The sequence below is a fragment of the Cercospora beticola genome, chromosome 5 (genome assembly GCF_033473495.1).
Source record: "Cercospora beticola chromosome 5, complete sequence".
Classification (NCBI taxonomy): Eukaryota; Fungi; Ascomycota; class Dothideomycetes; order Mycosphaerellales; family Mycosphaerellaceae; genus Cercospora; species Cercospora beticola.
This window is the reverse complement of record NC_088939.1, coordinates 125,710-143,370: the sequence shown is the minus strand read 5'-3', so window position 1 is coordinate 143,370 and position 17,661 is coordinate 125,710. Positions and strand designations below refer to the sequence as shown.

The 17,661-nt window shown below is 52.8% G+C and overlaps 10 protein-coding genes across 10 annotated transcripts; 4 read left to right on the top strand and 6 right to left on the bottom strand.

Moving 5' to 3' along the window:
• Positions 1 to 333: 333 nt before the first annotated feature.
• RHO25_007302 (uncharacterized protein) lies at positions 334 to 1,002 on the bottom strand (the record flags this gene model as incomplete). Its single annotated transcript, XM_023599495.1, has 2 exons — positions 334 to 725; positions 795 to 1,002. 2 exons carry the CDS (start codon positions 1,000 to 1,002, stop codon positions 334 to 336), a joined length of 600 nt encoding a protein of 199 aa, XP_023448918.1.
• An 858-nt stretch (positions 1,003 to 1,860) lies between these two features.
• On the bottom strand, positions 1,861 to 4,092 carry RHO25_007301 (uncharacterized protein; the record flags this gene model as incomplete). The annotated part of the gene is made up of 2 exons (XM_023599494.2): positions 1,861 to 3,462; positions 3,514 to 4,092. 2 exons carry the CDS (start codon positions 4,090 to 4,092, stop codon positions 1,861 to 1,863), a joined length of 2,181 nt encoding a protein of 726 aa, XP_023449410.1.
• Positions 4,093 to 5,055: 963 nt separating this feature from the next.
• Positions 5,056 to 7,274, top strand: RHO25_007300 (uncharacterized protein; the record flags this gene model as incomplete). The annotated part of the gene is made up of 3 exons (XM_023599493.2): positions 5,056 to 5,319; positions 5,445 to 5,523; positions 5,572 to 7,274. 3 exons carry the CDS (start codon positions 5,056 to 5,058, stop codon positions 7,272 to 7,274), a joined length of 2,046 nt encoding a protein of 681 aa, XP_023449068.1.
• A 433-nt stretch (positions 7,275 to 7,707) lies between these two features.
• RHO25_007299 (uncharacterized protein) lies at positions 7,708 to 8,585 on the bottom strand (the record flags this gene model as incomplete). The annotated part of the gene is made up of 3 exons (XM_023599492.1): positions 7,708 to 7,803; positions 7,866 to 8,120; positions 8,181 to 8,585. 3 exons carry the CDS (start codon positions 8,583 to 8,585, stop codon positions 7,708 to 7,710), a joined length of 756 nt encoding a protein of 251 aa, XP_023449069.1.
• A 136-nt stretch (positions 8,586 to 8,721) lies between these two features.
• RHO25_007298 (uncharacterized protein) lies at positions 8,722 to 9,557 on the top strand (the record flags this gene model as incomplete). Its single annotated transcript, XM_065602927.1, has 3 exons — positions 8,722 to 8,726; positions 8,973 to 9,052; positions 9,235 to 9,557. 3 exons carry the CDS (start codon positions 8,722 to 8,724, stop codon positions 9,555 to 9,557), a joined length of 408 nt encoding a protein of 135 aa, XP_065458999.1.
• An 80-nt stretch (positions 9,558 to 9,637) lies between these two features.
• Positions 9,638 to 10,028, top strand: RHO25_007297 (uncharacterized protein; the record flags this gene model as incomplete). Its single annotated transcript, XM_065602926.1, has 2 exons — positions 9,638 to 9,847; positions 9,873 to 10,028. The coding sequence occupies 2 exons, from the start codon at positions 9,638 to 9,640 to the stop codon at positions 10,026 to 10,028; spliced, it is 366 nt and encodes a 121-aa protein (XP_065458998.1).
• Positions 10,029 to 10,651: 623 nt separating this feature from the next.
• Positions 10,652 to 11,089, bottom strand: RHO25_007296 (uncharacterized protein; the record flags this gene model as incomplete). Its single annotated transcript, XM_065602925.1, has 1 exon — positions 10,652 to 11,089. One exon carries the CDS (start codon positions 11,087 to 11,089, stop codon positions 10,652 to 10,654), a length of 438 nt encoding a protein of 145 aa, XP_065458997.1.
• Positions 11,090 to 12,009: 920 nt separating this feature from the next.
• Positions 12,010 to 13,534, bottom strand: RHO25_007295 (uncharacterized protein; the record flags this gene model as incomplete). The annotated part of the gene is made up of 4 exons (XM_023599491.1): positions 12,010 to 12,366; positions 12,424 to 12,605; positions 12,663 to 12,822; positions 12,878 to 13,534. 4 exons carry the CDS (start codon positions 13,532 to 13,534, stop codon positions 12,010 to 12,012), a joined length of 1,356 nt encoding a protein of 451 aa, XP_023449070.1.
• A 390-nt stretch (positions 13,535 to 13,924) lies between these two features.
• RHO25_007294 (uncharacterized protein) lies at positions 13,925 to 15,849 on the top strand (the record flags this gene model as incomplete). Its single annotated transcript, XM_023599490.1, has 4 exons — positions 13,925 to 14,215; positions 14,271 to 14,680; positions 14,749 to 15,295; positions 15,421 to 15,849. The coding sequence occupies 4 exons, from the start codon at positions 13,925 to 13,927 to the stop codon at positions 15,847 to 15,849; spliced, it is 1,677 nt and encodes a 558-aa protein (XP_023448578.1).
• A 369-nt stretch (positions 15,850 to 16,218) lies between these two features.
• On the bottom strand, positions 16,219 to 17,331 carry RHO25_007293 (uncharacterized protein; the record flags this gene model as incomplete). The annotated part of the gene is made up of 1 exon (XM_023599489.1): positions 16,219 to 17,331. One exon carries the CDS (start codon positions 17,329 to 17,331, stop codon positions 16,219 to 16,221), a length of 1,113 nt encoding a protein of 370 aa, XP_023448577.1.
• Between the last annotated feature and the right edge of the window lie 330 nt (positions 17,332 to 17,661).

Below are 17,661 nucleotides of genomic sequence, written 5' to 3'. Positions count from 1 at the left end.
CCGTTCCAAAGCTACAAAACTGATAAGAGTTCTTCCATGCGAATCCCATTATATCCAGAGCTACAGCGCTGCTGTGTACGTAGTACAATCTTGATTTACAATCCGGAGCCCTAAAGGTATGCCTGTCGAACCAGGTACACGAGATTGCGTTTAAATTTTGTCAGCTGCGGTGTTCACAGTGCACACCAGAATCGAGAGGTATTTGTGGAAATTAGTACAGATCGCAGTTTTGCTATGTGATCATTCTCAACGTATAGTAGTACATCGAAGTCAACAACACCATCTACAGCCCTCTGCCCTCGCAGGCTTCCCATTCAATCTCCCAATATCCCCTCAGTTCCCCTTATTCCGCCTCCCCCCATCCCTCAGACTCCCCACAACCCCATCAACCACACTCCCCACAGGCTTCGTCGCATCTCCCACACCACCCAAAACCGGCCCGGTAACACCCTTCACCACTCCTCCCACCGGCCCACCAGCAACCTCCTCTCCAATATCCCCAACAACACCCAACCCAAGATCTCCTCGCTGACGATTGATATCACTCTCCGTACAATTCCCAAACCTATCAGTCAAAGTCTCCAAACACCTTCCATCGGATTCTTTTCCGACGCAGTTTCCGGGAGGTTTGGAGCAGAAGAGGCCCAAAGCGGGGGATAAGGCGTTGACTTGGCAGCAGAGGGGGGTGCCGTAGCAGCCTGTGTCCGGGTCGGAGGGGGCTTCGGCTGTGCGATTCACCATGTTAGCAAGGGCATCTGGAAGAAGTGCTGTTGGGAAAGTGGGACAGGACTTACTGATAATGCAGTTGACGACTGCTGGAGTCAAATCGTAGCAGAGCAAATCAGCGGCGAGAGCGACGGGGAGTGCTGCGCCGGTGAAAGTTGCTTCGCAGCAGTGGAGTTGGCCGCCGTCGGTGCATTGGAGTGGTTCTTGGACTTTGTTTTGGGGAAAAGCGAGCGCGAGGCTGGAAAAAGCAAGTGCGAGGAGGAGAGAAGAAGGCATTGTTGGCCAAAGTTCCGTGGTCAATTGGATGAATCGAATGCGAGCAAGTGAAATTGCTGATTGAAGCTGTCGTCTGCCGAAGTGTCTTGCGGTGTGCTTGTGTTGACGATATATATCCACAGGTAACGGAGGACAAAGTGAAGAATGACGTTTTTCTTCAAACAACGAAAGTCCTGCTTCTCCCACAACTCGCTAGATGCATAGGAGTCGTCGCGAGATGAGGTACGTGGCTCTCCATATACTGCAGGTGGCCGATTCATGGTCATGTCCCTTCGAGTCGAGATCAGCATAGAAGGAAATTGAAGATCGTCTCCCAATGCGGCCGGAACGGAAAGGCCATCAACAAGAAGATGTGAAGTCGAACCTTGTGAAGCTGACGGACCTGTGGCCGGTGGCTACGACTTAAGCTCTCCACATGTTTCACTAGTCTGAGCTTGCAAGCACACCAGGTTGGTATGCGAGTCAGAGATACCGGCTCGTCCTCCGACTGGGCTGGGATCCCATGACTATAGTTCAGCGCCGCCATATGCATATGCGAGCGATTCGGAGAATTCTGCAAGGTACTCTGGAGCAGATCTGTGCTCACGATCGATCTGGAGTGTTTTCGCTGCAGACTGACGCTGGGCTTGAAGTGCCGCTGCGTACGCTCAACGCTTCCTGCCTTGCTCGATCAGACGTGGGCGCCATCATTGCTGTGATATCGATCAGCCACGACATCTATACGCATCGATTCGGCGCATGAGATACGCAGCTCCCACACCAATGAATGGAGATATGCTGAAGGTCCGGAGACATTGTCATGCAATCGTGTATATTCGTTGTGATAGAAGGAAGTCAACGCTGCGAAGGTCGCGCATATCATCCTCTTCGCCCTCCGCTGGCCCAAGAGCTCGGAGGCGAAGGCAAAGCACGATCACTGTAACTGCGAACTTCTAGCCGTCTGCGTTCTTCCCAATCCGGAGGACGTCGTGCGTTCGCTTCCTGTAACACAGACGGCTGATATCGTTGCAAAACCTGCTGCTGCGAACGCCTCGCCCATGACATGATCTCGTCAGATGTTACAGACATCTCTTGACTGTCGTCAGACATTGGCGAGGGCATGACGGGAGGTAAGGCAGTCCAGACACCATTGTTCGACTCAAGCCCGCCGTAACGATGGCTTGCGCTTGGTATCTGTAAGGCAATCCTGCTCCCTCGGTGGCTGTGAGATGACGAGGGAACTGGAGAAGGGGAGGGCATCGTCTCAGCCCTTGGACGGCCAGGTCTGGGAGGACGGCTCGGATGATCCGCTCCTGCAGCCCGGTCGACATAATTGGAGAATGCGCCCTGGCGAGCCACTGTCGCCGGGAAAGAGGGCTCGCCAGGCTCTATCCTGGATATTCGAGATTTCATGTCCTCATACGGCGAAGACAAGGACATGATATTTTGCTCTCTGTACGGAAGAGAGTATCCTCGTCGCCGCGTACGCGACTTTGATCTGACGGGATGCTCCTTTTGGTAAAGTTCCCACTGCTGTTGACGTACCGCGCTATCGCGATTGCGGGTCGTGGACAGCGAGAGTGGACCATTTGATGTCACTGCTGTTGTTGCATCGCTCATGGCGGAGACGTGGCCGTCCCTAGTTGGTTGAGAACCTTCAGGATGATCTCCGATGCTGTCTCCAATGTTCCTGGTAGTGAAGTTTCTCAACTCCACGCTCTGTTCCGATGCAGGTGTATTGTCGGCTTTCAAGTGCAACCATGAGCTATTCAATCCCAGACTGCCGGTAAGCGTGACATTGGCAGTGAGTTTCGGGTCCATTCTGCTCTTTGAAGACGTTGTCGTCGTCGTCATGAGATTCTTCGTCTTACTCCACATTTCGCTGACAGTGCTTGGGAAGCTCACAGCTTGTGATGCACGTTGTACGCTGCGCTTGACCAAGCCCGCGATCATCGGCATGCAGCAGCAGACTACGCCAAGGTACATCTCCGTGATGCGCCAGACTCCGATGTCGAAATAGTCCCATGTTGGATTCTGGGTGCTGTTGAGCCTGGTAATGAGGTAGTAGAACTGGATGACACTTGTCGCGGTGGTGACAAAGCCGACCAAGAAGGTGAAAAGAAGCCCGATCTTCTTTGGCCAGGTCATGCGTAACTGAAGGATTTTGAGCACGGGCAAGAGCAACACTATTACGTCCATTGCGATGTTGACCGCAGAGTTTGAGTACAGCTGAGCGTTGCGATTGACACACGTGCCTTTGAGTCCAGATAAGGCTTTCCAGGTGTACGACACAGGCTGGCATAGGAAGATTGTTGAGAATGTGAAGCCAATGGTAGCCATTGCCAGTAAAACGAGGATGACCTGGCATATGCGGCGAAATACAATTGATGAGTCCTTCCAGATTCGGAGATAGAGGAGGACGAACGCCATCTTCGTGCCAAATACCACTGGCGAGTAGAACGTATTTCCAATGTAGAAGAGCTGCATGGGTCAGTTCATCACCTTGTCATCGCAGGATGCACAACGACGCACCTTGAGCACATTCTCAATCTGCTCGAACTCCAGTTCCCATATGTCTCTGCCCAACCCAGCCATCTGCTCCATGTATCCGACCACAGTCAGACCGAGCATGGGAAGGCATGACGCGAATAGCATCGCATCATCCCAGCCATATCCAGCTCCCCCGAAGGTCTTGCCTCTGGCGAGTAGGCGTAGTATTGCGCACACGCTCGCAAGCGTGAATAGAGCAGTCTGGGTGACAGTAAAGACCATGACGCGATTACGCTTGGGAAAACCACACGTTTCCGCCTGGGCTTTCTGCCCTTGCAGAGCTTCCTTGATCGAGCATCCGCTCTCGACGGCGCATTGCTGTAGAGCAGCGGCCACTGCCTTGTCGTTGCATATGCATTGAAGTAGATCCGGGCAATTGAACTGCGGTAAGACTTTCGTGAAGCAATTGAGCGTGCACGAGCCAGCCTGCTGTCGTTTGGAGAGGAAGTCGTTGAGTTTGTTGCGATTTTGCGCCCCGATTTCGGTATTCTCGTCCAAGGGGCTCCCCAGACCAAATGGCAGGAGGAGAAGAAAGAGAATCACCAATCTATTCCGGACCATGATGGATGTCGCACAAATGGTCAAGTAAAATGCACAACTATTCTAGGGCAACGGCAAGGCCATCGCTTTTGGAGCTAGTGATCGGCTTCAGGCTATAGTCGTGCCTTCCAACGGCTAGGTCCAGTGACCAAGTTCAAAGCTACCGCCACACCGTGCAGCCCCAAGGGTCTGGCGTAGGGTTCGGTGGCGAGTACATGGAGCAGAGTGTTGCATTGCGCTGGTTGGGCATGAGCGGCGGTATGTCTGCCGGTGCCCGACGAGATTGGAACTGTCAAGCACGTGGTGGCTATTGTCCGTGGTAGCGGTGAGTGCAGCTCGAGTTTCGAGTGGCCACGGGGAAGGACAAGCGGCGAACGGCGATGAGTTCTTCATTTCGATTACGCTGAGTGCCTGGCGTGCTCTGGTCCTGACTCGAGCAGCTGCAGATCATATGCGGCAGATCTGCAAGTCTGTAACACTTCAGCGCGCGTCCTCGCGCGAGGAGACTGCGAGCAAGAGATGTTTCGGTTTCCTCCGGATCAACGGGTACCTGTGGCTTCTTTTTGGAATTGCTCTGCTCCGCGAAAACCTGGTTCTGGAGTTCCTCAGCCTGGTTGTGGACAGAAATAGTGCCGTGCAGAACAAATGCGTCGTCGCAAGCGCATGTCCCCGTTGTCGCAGTCTTTGGGTTATCGGGATGCGAGTCATCGTCCGCTCGGTCGATCTCTCAAAGACGATCAACACCTGGCCGCAGTCGCACCAGGAGGCCATTTGTCGTGATATCAAGGCGTCACCCAGTGGTCATGGAAGGGGCCCAAATGTCGTTCGTCGCCGCGGAATCAGCCTGGTGGGAGAGATGAGTTTCGAGTCGCAGCGTCACAGACTCAGACCTACGCGGGCCGTGCTGCCGGCTACATCCTCGCCGATATCGCCCCTCCACCCAACTTCCTCTCATGGCACTCGAGGACAAAGTCACTTTCCACCATGTCGCCTCTTCGCGCTGCCATTCTCATCGTTTCTGAGACCGCCAACCGAGATGCAAGTACCGACAAAGGCATTCCCGCTTTGCAAGAAGTCTTCGCCCAGAATGGCGGCGACCAATGGACGGCCAATGACACCAGAATCGTGACGGACAGTGTCCTCGACATTCAGCGTGTTATCACCGGATGGACAGATGGACCGGAACCCGTCAATCTTATCCTGACCAGTGGTGGTACGGGCTTTGCGCAGAAAGACGTTACCCCAGAGGTCAGTCGAGTCAAATCATCACTTCCCACGTGCGACTCCGCATTGTTACAGATTTCTTGATTGTCCCGCAGCTCGTTATAGCTGCGGCGACAAGCATTGTTTCACGATAGTTGACAGACGAGCAGGCTATCTCCCCGCTGATACACAAGCATGCCTCGGGGCTCGTGCATACCATGCTTGCTTCCTCTCTGGCCATCACTCCTTGTGAGTCTTCAAAGAGACAAATATGCCGATGCATTGCTGACCATGTAGTCGCCTCTATGGCCCGTCCAGTGGCAGGTGTGCGGAACAAGACCTTGATACTCACACTACCCGGATCGCCGAAAGGTGCCAAGGAGAATCTCGAAGCCGTGCTGAAACTCTTGCCACATGCGTGCCAGCAAGCGGCTGGAGCTGACTCACGGACACTACATGTCGGAGGCGTGAAGAAGCTGGAGGAGGAAGCTGGTGTCAGCAGTGCAACTCCAAACACAGCTGGTCAGCACGATCACTCCCATTCGCACTCGCACTCGCACTCGCACACCCATGGTCACGGCCACGGACATGGACACCATCATGGCCCTCGAGCTCACACAAAACCCGAAAACCGCCCAGTCACCAATGACCCGAACGCAGGAGCGTCTCGTAGATACCGAGAGTCCCCTTACCCTATGCTGCCGGTCTCGGAAGCTCTCACCCAAATCGCGACCAACACACCAGGACCCAAGGCCATCAAAGCACCCGTCAACGAGTCGCTGATCGGCTCTGTTCTTGCTGAAGATGTGGTGGCATCAGAATCTGTCCCCGCCTTCCGCGCGAGTATCGTCGACGGCTACGCAATTCTCGCTTCGGACCATCCTCTCGTGCCATCTTCCAAAGGCGTCTTTCCCGTTGTCAGCATCTCGCATGCCCAAGCAGGCAAGGAGATGCCGAAGTTGGAAATGGGAGAGGTCGCCCGCATCACCACTGGCGCTCCCCTTCCCCCCGGTGCAACAGCTGTCGTCATGGTCGAAGATACCGTCCTACGCAAAATGACGGATGATGGAAGGGAAGAAGCTGAAATTGAAATCCTCACTGACGCGATCAAACCTGGGGAGAATGTGCGCGAGCCTGGATCAGATGTCAAAGCCGGAGCGACGATATTGCGCAAGGGTGAAGCCATTACTGCAATCGGTGGCGAATTCGGTCTCCTCGCCTCTGTCGGCACGCGCGAAGTCTCCATCTACACTCGTCCCATCGTCGGAGTACTCAGCACGGGCGACGAGATCATCCCGCACGACACACCACGTGAATTGCGACTCGGCGAAGTCCGCGACACGAATCGTCCCACTCTTCTCACAGCAATCCGAGGTCAAGGCTACGAAGCAATCGATCTCGGCATCGCATCTGATCAACCCGGCTCCTTAGAGGAATCTCTCGGCTCTGCAATGCGAAACTGCGACGTCATCATCACCAGCGGCGGCGTCAGCATGGGCGAACTCGACCTTCTCAAACCGACCATCGAACGTCAACTCGGAGGCACGATCCACTTTGGTCGTGTAAGCATGAAACCTGGAAAACCAACTACTTTCGCCACTGTACCATTCAAATCCAACACCGGAGAAGACCAAACAAAGGTCGTCTTCTCCCTTCCTGGAAATCCTGCAAGCGCGGTTGTCACGTTCCATCTTTTCGTATTGCCGGCTTTGCATAAAATGAGCGGGATTTCTCCCGTGGGGTTGCCGACTGTTATGGTTTCATTGGAGCAGGATGTTAGACCTGATCCGAAGAGAGCGGAGTATCATCGTGTTGTGGTGAGGGCGAGGAAGGACGATGGGCAGTTGTGGGCGACGAGCACGGGATTTCAGAGAAGTAGCGCGATTGGGAGTTTCAAGGGGGCGAATGCTCTGCTTTGTTTGCCGATGAGGGAGGAGGTATTGAGGAAGGGGGACAAGTGCGAGGCGTTGTTGATGGGAAGGGTCGTTGGGGAGGTCTGAGGAAGCCGCAGGCATGCAATCCTGCTATGTTGCGACCGTGGCTTTCTGTTCTGTTCTTTAACGACTCACATACAAAAGACACCACCAAAACTGCAAGTCAAAATGCTCGCCGAGCTCATCTCCACCCTCTTTTCGGTCTGTCGGTCCGCGGTTCGTCGCTTGTTTTGCGTTGTCTCTGGCAGCAGTTGGATTTCGGAGCTGCTGTGGTTCCCCGTGGCAATTTTCCATCTCATCGCATTTTTGTGGATTTGGGCTCTGGAGACATTTGTGTATCTGGCCAACCTGAGCATCGAGTACATGGTTCACGTCATCATGACTCAGATCAACGACTTCAACCAAGCCAACGACGAGTTCCTCGAGAAATTTCCGCTGTTTGCGCGTCGACCAGAGAAATCTGGACTTGATGAGATTCGGGAGGCTATCGACGACGTGCTCAAGAAACACTGGACACCGCAATCTCCAGCAACACTTTCGCCAACTCGTCTGGGTTCGCCAACATCGGACTGTGGCCGGCCTTCATCGTCACGGTCTGAACATCAATCGTCAGCTCCAAATACTCCTTGAATCTCACAAAGCACAGTAAGAACTCACCTTCCATCCTTTCCTCTCCTCGTCGCTCATCACCTCTAGCATGCCTTTTTGCGAAGCATATGGAAGACACAAGTCCTCGGTCGTGAAAATATACGTGCAAGGGAATTGCTTCCAAGGCGCGTGCTGAGTAGGCTCTATCGCCGCGGCAATTGACATTGGAACGAGATGGCTCACGGCGTCGTCAACCAGCTTCTGGTCTGTGACGTCTGGATCGTAGAGACAGGACGTACAGAGGAGGAGGTCGGCGATGTGGCCCTGTTGGAATAAGTTAGATGCACAAGGCAGACTTTGTGCAGCGGAGGTGGTAGTGCTTACTTCGACGTTGATGTTCATCCCTTCTCCATTCGGAATCCCCGCAACAGTCCCACCTGGCTGTGCAGCAATGGCAGTCAGATAGACCAACCTCTCAATTTTTGACTTCGCTGCTGAGCTCATTTCTGCGACTGCGTCGCCTCCTGGTGCGCCACTGTAGCTGTGGAAGACCGGGATTATCCTATCGGATGTTGAGGCGAGGTTCTCGAGAAATGTCTTGATGGCTTCGATGTCTAATCGCAAAGCTCCGGAGACAACAAGTTTCTCTTTGTCGGCATTACATGATGGGAGATCGATGGTCGAGACAGAACAGCCTGATGCTTTCAATTTTGCTTCAAGGAGATGCCAATGCCAGGCTCGATGACAGGCGCCGTGGATGAGTACGAAATGCGGCGGTTTTTCCGACATGTTGAGTTTCCTGCTCGATCCCAGAGTAAAGCGAATGGAATGTGGTCGGATTTACGTTTGCTAGGTAGGCATTGTTGCAGGCTATATGGTACCCCGGCTAGAACTGGTACCTGAGTACCAGATCGCTTCCGCAGCCATGGCGTAGTTCCCGTTACCCCAGCTTGACAATTTGGCCAATGTTAGGCGCGTCAGGTCAGAGAAGGTGATTTTTAGAAGTCCGAGAGGCTTTCGACGATCTGGGGATGAACCGCTGGGGAATACACGTGAGGTTCGGGATTTCCGATTTTTGCGTAGTCAGAACTCTGTTTGGCCGACGAAGTCTGGCACATCCCGTAGTGCAACGTTATGCATTGAGACCCTTAATAGTCACTAAGAAGCCTTTCACAGTTGTTTGCTGTCATTCACGGCGACTCGGTCTCTCAGCGACGACAATTCAGAACTGGTGCAAGAGGGGTTCGAGAGAGGAAGTGAGAAATCTCGATAGAGACGCGCCGAAGGGTGTGGATTTAGGGTTTCGTGCTATGGAAGCCCCTCAAGAATTGCCGGATTTTATACATATCAGAGTTCCTGGATTGCGCTGAGATGAACAAAACATTTGATCATCTTTCAAGACTCCATCTTCCCTGCCATCTATTCTGACTTACTACAGGTACACAAACTTCCGATAGTAATGGAGTGTATATGCAGGGGGCAGATACGGTGACACTTTTCTGGGATGCCGAGACTCTCTTCTACCATTCGGCTGGTCCCATTGACTATGAGCCGATACTACAGGAGAAGTTAGACATTGCAGCATCGCGCGGCTTCAGTGCCATCCTTGCCGATGCTGTAGCAGACCACGCCAAATACTTTGATCGCGTATCGTTGGATCTTGGCAGTGCAGGGCCCGGAGCAACCCTACCAACCACCGAACGAATCGAAAATATGAAAGCCTCTGGCGATGCGTCCCTAATATCTGCTGCACAGGAATGAACTGGCTTTTGTCTCATGCCTCTGAGCATTATCGATTCACTCGCGATAAGGCTTTTGTGACCAACACTGCCTTACCTCTCATGGCAGATGCAATCACCTTTTACAATCAATTTGCTGTCGAGAAAGATGGTCGCTGGGACATCTACCCATCCCTCAGCCCGGAAAATGCCCACTACATCCCGGAAGGTCAGAAGACGGCTGGCACATGGACAGGCCTCGACCGCACTACAGAGATGGATAAGGCGATCCTCTGGGATCTGTACAGAAGCTTCATAGAGCTCAGCAACGCCGTGGGGTCTTCTAACATGGCCCAAGAACAATCAGCAAATCGTTGGTGCGATCATCACCGCTGGTGTAGATGGTCCAATCAAAATTCGAGTGCAAGATGGCCGAGTGTTTCGTGTCAATGGAGAGGTGTACAGCGGGCCGATTATGGCCACCTCAGGGCAGACATATACTGTATCATTCTAGAGACAGAGTCGTTCAGACTCATCCATGTCTCGCTGCCAAATTGGTTCCACGTTCCCGGACGATCTTCCGATGCAACGCAACCATTATTCTTACAGCGACTCGCACCGAGTATGGCCATCCTGTGGGTCAAGATTAACACTTTTAGATCCGCCTCTTTGAAGCCCGAACATGTGGCCGTTTGGTACGAATGGGCTCAGGATGAGCGGAGAAAAGCAGCTCATCGCAGTATTAGAATAGACACTGAGCTGAGTCAAGAAAATTAACAGGAAAGTGCCAACAAAGTGAGCGACATTGCACCTTGCTTGTTGCGGCATCTGCCGAATGCATTACACAAATTATAGCTAGCATCCGTGACGAGAGTTGCAATTTTAGACTGGCGCACAATCACAACGACCTTTCAAGATCCTGCGCACTGTGTCGGTAGATTGGCGGGCCTGTAGAGTTTTGCGTGTGAGCGAGATGTCGTGAGAGTGTTCGCTTTCCGAGCCCAGCACCGTCGCAAGGTCCATCGGAAGATCTTCTGGACGGCGGACAAGAACCGTGGATACTCGCTGGTAAATGAGAAGAGTGTCCGGTAGCTCTCCTTCGTGGCTCGCATGTTGCATCGATAGGATACAATTGTATCATTGATGCGAGTCGGCTTCGATGACTCCCTTCATCAATATCAAATTCCCATATAGTCTTCGTTCGCTAGTTGAGATGATGACAAATGCTGTCTTGGTTTGTTGATAGAATGAGAATCGCTCCAATTTGGCGAGCTTGAACTTGTCGCCTTCGTGGTTCTGGATTGTCGACCGAAGCTGTTGCATGATAGGCAGTTCGGTGCTGGACCCAGAGTCCATACACCACGCGGCTTCTGGCGCGTACTGATCAAGAGGAACTAAGGATAGCATGGCGTTTGCAGCTTGGACAGCATCAACACCCGCAAGGTGAAGTACTGGGGGTCCTATCGAGGCGGCCGGGTAGTTCGCATCCACAATCGCAAGCGAGTCGCCATGGCCCATTGACGCCAGTGCTCGCAGCAAGTCTGGCGTCAGAATAGGGTCTATTCCCTTTAACATGATGTCGAAAATTGACGTGCAAAGCCTTCACTGCAGATTCCAATCAAAAGCAACGTCGAGAGCGCGTGCTTGCCCTCGGGGGCGTTCGCACTGCTTTGTTAGAGGAGTCAGATACTTATGTCACTTCGCCAGAGTCTCTGATCCATACATACGCCACAAAAGGCTTTGTTCGATTCGCAGGCCAAAGGGATTTTCCGCTCTTTTTATCCGATCCGGAGCAATGCTGATCCTTCCCTTGCTGGCCTAGCAGCTACCATAGCAGCTACCGAGCGCAATGCTAGCCTTCCGTACCTGTTTCGCTGACATAAGGTGCGTCGATCCTTAACGAACAATGCTTGATCGAAATAGTATTTCCGTGCCATCTTCAGCCCGCAAATGCTTGCCTTTGGCCCGGGTCCGACTACAAGTGACCCACTGCCAGACCTTATAGCGACACATCGGAGTCATAGCAACAGTGCTGTAGCCGATGCTATTGACGCTGGATTTCGACTACCACGACTCTTGTTTGCCCGCTGGTAACGTGGGTAGGAAGCCGTCTGAATCTTCGGTCGCACTGACCATATACAGTGGGAGATCGCAAGTGGCTTCGACCCTGAACTCCCAGTGCTCTCGTCAGCTTTTGCACTTGAGGACGCCTGTGGGCTTCACAGAGCTCTCTACGTGCATGATCAAAGTCATCTGCATTCGGCCCTCGCACGCGATACATGGTGTACCGTAGGGCCTGGCAAAAATCAATCTGTTGTGGCAATAAGCAAGTGTTCACCAGGATTGACGGAACATACTCACCTGGTACTGGGTGTTTAGTGTTGCAGCACACATCTCATGAGCACGTATCAGGGTCTCACAAGCCAGCGCTAGGTCAATTCCAAGGTTGCCAACACCGACGAGATCTAAATCAAAAGCGCACGAAACGAGCAGTCCTAGATTGCGAGACTCTCTCCATCTCCTCTGCGTTGTCGGGCCCAGACCTCTTCAATGATGCTGAAAGCCGTAGAGGCGTTTCCCAGTTGACCAGAGTCTCGTATCAAGTCCTCGAACACACTATGAAAGAATGGCTGAATTGATTCTTCAGCCATGCTGGCTGTCACACACAACGCCCAGACAGCACCTGACAAAGACAATTTATTGCTCTCAGAGATGAGGGTCACGCTTTGCGACACGGCATGTCGTATTTCGGGCAGTGATGGCAGTGGCTCTGAGACCACGGCGTGCAGCCATACCAGCGCCGCCAGTGCAAAGAGCTTTGTTATTGTCCCGCGAGTCGAGCCCTTCTGTGGCTAGTGAGATGTTAGCACGATTTGACGGCTTCGGACTGCTAAAGCTGCACGACGAACCTCTGACGTGTCAAGGCCGACATTGAGGGATTCTTCGATGGGACGCGCTTTGGTCGCGAGCTGCAGCACGCTCAATCGTCCAGTAAGCTTTTGCTTCTCTTTCCAGTCCCTGAGGGTAGCAATGTCGCCAATGGCTTGCATTACCCAATCCCGACATCCTGTAATATCCTCCATCCGCAGGTCTGGGCTTGTCAGCCATGATACGTAGGGCAGGCGTGGTACCCTGTCAACAGAGATACATGATATCAGGTCGAGCCACAGAACAGCAGTGATCAAAAATTGTAAACCTGCGCTGTCAGCGGCCAGCCGAGGATTGACGATACCCAATTCCATGGACGAGGCCAACGAAGTGATGGCGTCTACATGGAGACGCCAGTCTTCCGTGCCACCATTCAAGACCTGATCTCGACCTGGTCAGACAGGTGACATTTATGAGTCGCGCAACTTCACTCACCTCGAACCCAACAAGCAATATGCTACATGCAAAGAACTCTGCAAGATGGTCTTTGTTCTGCATGAGATGGTCTACGTTGTTCGAAGTCAGGAGCTTGTGCAACTCTTTCAGGGCCCTGGCACGGTAACCAAGCGCTTCCTGAGTCGCGTTGATTTCTCTACGCGATTGATCGCGGCCAGCCTTGTGCAACGCTGCAATGCTGATGGCGGCGTAAAACGACGGACCTCTCCTGCTAAGAAGCATGAGGAGCCATCCACGATTGCCATGTTCATCGCTACTGTTACAATAAGGGAATTGCCATTGGAAGACGTCGTCAAGATAGTGCATCAGAAGGGCGGCTTCGCGTGTTTGGAAAGGCACCTGCAGCTCGTCCCGGTCTTCCCACCGTGAGCTCAGAGCCGCTACCGCTGTGGAGTCTTGTCCATTGGTACCAGGCAAAGCCGAGTCGAGCGGATGTGTATTCAAGGCTGAATACAGCAGGGTTTCAGCGATCAGTGATGGGTTGTCCACGGTCTTCGGTGGGCAGTCTGCTCTTTCCGGCGCCGTGCGACCGATTTTACGCGCGCGATTCTGGCATGATCGCAACGCAGAGAAACTTCTCTTTACGGCCAGCTTGATCTCTTTTCGCTTGAGAAGCTCCTCGGTACCGCCATCCATCCAGTCTGGTTGTTGCCCGAAACCGTAGCACTCTATGCCGCGGTCCGTGCATTGATGACAGCTGGCGGCGGAAGCGTCGCACTTCACATGGCGGATGCGACACGTCCAGCATGCGGATCTTCTCGCATGATTGGAGGCAGTAGGAGCGCAGTCTTCGGGCACCGGTACTGGGCTTGACATCTCGTGGCTGGAACCCGAACATGAGACCGAAGATGAAAGAGTCAAGATCGGACGGACCCGAAGACATGGCGTCCCGAAGATGGACGGAATAGGAAGGTCGGAGCATGCACACACAGTCCAACTCCGCATGTCGGATCTTAAGCTCGTCCAGACCTGATGAGTATATGAAACGAGCCACCTTTCGCACCACCCAGAAATGCAGTAAGCATCATGAGAAACAGGGAGTCTCGCCGAGGCTTTTCTGCTGCCGTGCAGCTGAACGAAAGACAGCGTGAAATCATCGAACAAATACCGGCAGAATGGCGGATCAACGCGTCGCTGCCCTGGTCGGAGCGAGATCCAATGAGTTTGCCGGAGAGAAGTGGCATCTTAAGCGTGCTGGAGTTGGAGATAACTGAATCAAGCACTACAAATATTCTGGGCAAAATTCGTTGCAGGCGATGGAGCGCGACTCAGGTCACTCTGGCCTTCTGCAAAAGGGCAGCGATCGCTCATCAAGCTGTGAGTCGGACGATCCTGGTGTGCACGAGCGACAACTGACAGAGCCTTGTTTTAGGTGAATTGTGTCTCCGAGTTCATGTTCGACGAAGCTCTGCGCACGGCTCATGCGCTCGATGACTACATGGCAGAGCACAACAAGACCATCGGACCTCTGCATGGCTTGCCTATATCCATCAAAGAACACATAGAGCTCAAAGGTAGCAGGGCCACAGCTGGACTTTGGGCTTGGGCCGACTTCCGCTCGCAGGAAGACTCGGTCGTCGTCCATATGTTGCGGCGGCAGGGCGCCATCTTCCACGTCAAAACGACCAACCCTCAATTGATCATGGCACTGGAAACCGACAGCAACCTTTTTGGCAGAACGCTAAATCCTCATAACACCACTTTGACGTGTGGAGGAAGCTCCGGTGGTGAAGCCGCCTTGATCTGTCTGCGCGGTAGCGTCGTAGGAATAGGCGCAGACATGTAAGTCCGCCTCGCGGGGATCCGAGCTCTTCATTGAGTACCGACCAGCTAACAAGGGCCGCTGATAGAGGTGGATCGATCCGTGTGCCGAGCGGCTTCTGTGGTCTATATGGACTCAAACCGAGTGTTGCGCGTCTTCCACATGGCGGTCTGCGTGGTCTCCATGCCGGCATGGAAAACATAATTGGCTGCGTGGGGCCCATGGCTACATGCGTTGCAGATTTGCAACTGATATGTGACAGCATTCTCGCCTGCCAACCTTGGGATATCGAGCCCAGCCTGATTGAATTGCCGTGGAAGCTCGATGTACACATGCCAGGGCGTTTGAGAGTGGGAATTTTATGGCATGATGGCGTGGTCGCCCCACACCCTCCAATCCGGCGAGAAATGCTACGTGTCCAGCAGGCACTCCAGAGAGCAGGACATTCTACCTTCGAATGGGATCCCGTCGAGAACAAACAGCTCGTAGGCTTGATCGACGAGCTCTATTTCCTGGACGGAGGCGAGGAGTACTTCGAGATTCTGAAGTCGGGGAAGGAGAATGCTGTGCCCATCATGCAGTGGTTGCTCGACTCCAAGGCGTCAAAGACTTATAAAGTCCAGGAAACGTGGAAGGTATGTATGTAGATCATGGAGGACAATCACTTCTCTCCTTCGCTGCCCCAGTCAATATGACGAAACGCAGCGAAACCATTGAGTCGTGAAGTCCATGACACTTCGCCTTTGCTGACGTTATTCAGATCAACACGATTGTCGATAAACTGCGATCGAGCCACCTCTCTCGCTGGATTTCTAGCGATGTTGATGTTTTGCTCACTCCAGTTAACGCCTCGTTGGCAAGCGGACACGATGAATCCAGGTATTGGGGGTATTCTTCGGTGTACAATTTACTTGATTTACCGGCAGTCGCATTCCCTACCGGCGTCATCAACAGTGCTGATACCTGGGCCTCGTACCCGGCAGAGCAGAAACATGCCATGAGTTCAATCGATGCATACTATCGTCAGATGTACGACGAGTATGGCCCAGAGAAGTACGTCAATGCCCCTGTATCTTTGCAGTTGGTTGGTAGGCGGCTCAGGGAAGAGGAATTATTACGAGCTTTGGAGATAGTCGATCGTGCCTTGGCCGGCTGTAAATATGGACAGTTGGATCTGGCCCGAGCTTGAACTTATTTCGGTAGACGACGAGGCACGAACGAATCAAGGCGCGTCTGTTGTTCCATTTTGGAACGTATCACAAGTACAGTTCTACACTTGAGACGGGGAACCAATAGCAAGGAACATCTCGAATTCTGGGCACTCGCTCCCTCTTTGGCCGACGATCCAGTGCGCTTTTGCCTCAATCACAATTTCTAATTGGTAGGACAACTCCGAAAAGCCCTATGGCGTCTCTTAATTGGGTCGATATTGAGCGACATCAACTAACAAATGCCTTGTTCATTTCTGGGCTGATACCCATGTGTTTCGCGTATGCAAGTAGAGGACTGTAACAACAAGCACGGCGGATAAGTCGCAATCTGACTCTGCGTCTCCCCCTCAAACCCCGGACCCTTCCCGCAATGCCCTAGAGATACATTCAAGACCCTGTTTCAGCTCCTCCTTAGAAGGCCAGCCATATCCAAGCCTGAAATATCGATCTGATACCGAGAACCAGCGGCCACGGCCTACATAGGTGTGGTGCTTCACCAGGAGCCGTTCGTAGAAGGCATCATACCCACCCGGTGGTTCGCTCTTCATGCGAGGAAAGCAGACGACTCCCCCGCTGGGCTTCACCCACTCAAGAAGATCTTCCGTTTGCATCCAGTCTTGGACCATTTGCAAGCGCTCTTTCTGTTCCGCGATAGTGGAAGCCAGGATTTCATGACGCCGGAATAGGATCTGTTCTGCGATGAATTCGTCAATCACGCTTCCACTGATTGAGGTCTGTTCCTTCGCGGCGAGAAAGTTCTCAAGCAGGGTATTGTTTTGCGTAATGATCCATCCGATTCGAAGTCCCGGCATGCCAAAGGACTTGGACATGGAAGATACGCTTATCACATGAGTATCTAGCGAAGCCGCCAGAGGAATTTGAGTCCCGTGGTGGATATCCCGATACGTCTCGTCGACTAGCAGCAGACAACCCCGTGACCTTGTCATGGAAACGATCTCGTTTAGATCAGACTTGGACAAGGTTGTTCCGCTCGGATTGTGCGGCGAAGTAATCGATACCATCTTCGTGTTGCCCTTTATCGCCGACTGCAGCGCATGGAGATCGATTTGGAATGAATTGTCAAAGTCGAGATCGACGTACGTGATTTTGCATCCTATTGTCTCTGGTGTTTCGAGGTTGGTAGCGTAATTTGGGCGGACGACAACAAGATGATCTGTCGGCGCCAGCTGTGATGTCGAAATGATAAAGAGCGCCCCCGCAGCTCCGGCTGTGATTAAAACATTCTGGCTGTTCAAATTTGGGAAGTCTTGGACTACAAGCTTCCTCAGGCTTTCGTTTCCGCGATGCTCATTGTATAGGAGCGTAAGATCCGGTATTTCCAGGCCGAGAGACTTCAAGGTGCGATCCGTGATAGAGCTTTCTGAGAGGTTGAATTTGATGTTCCCGTAGCCGTACTCTTCTGGCGATTCGATCTCTATTGGCATGCGTTTGTACTTCATGATGAGTCGCTAACACCTGAAGATGGTCCTGCTCGAGCGAGGATGACGGGGAAAAGGGCTGCAGCACTGAAAATATAGGTCCCTGTGAAAGTGGGCTCGCGATCTCATATTCGGGGACTTGGCTCGCCATGTTCGTAGCGAGGCTAGCCGCGACCTAAAGCTTCAGGCTAGCCTGCAACCGCCTCTAACAACGAAACGCAACGACAAACTAAGCTCCTGTCGCTCGAATCCTCGTCGTAACTATGTCTTTCTCGTCGTCCTTTATAATATAGTATAGGTCGACAAAGTTACTTTCGTAAATACCAACTTCGTTACGTAACGCCGAGGAAT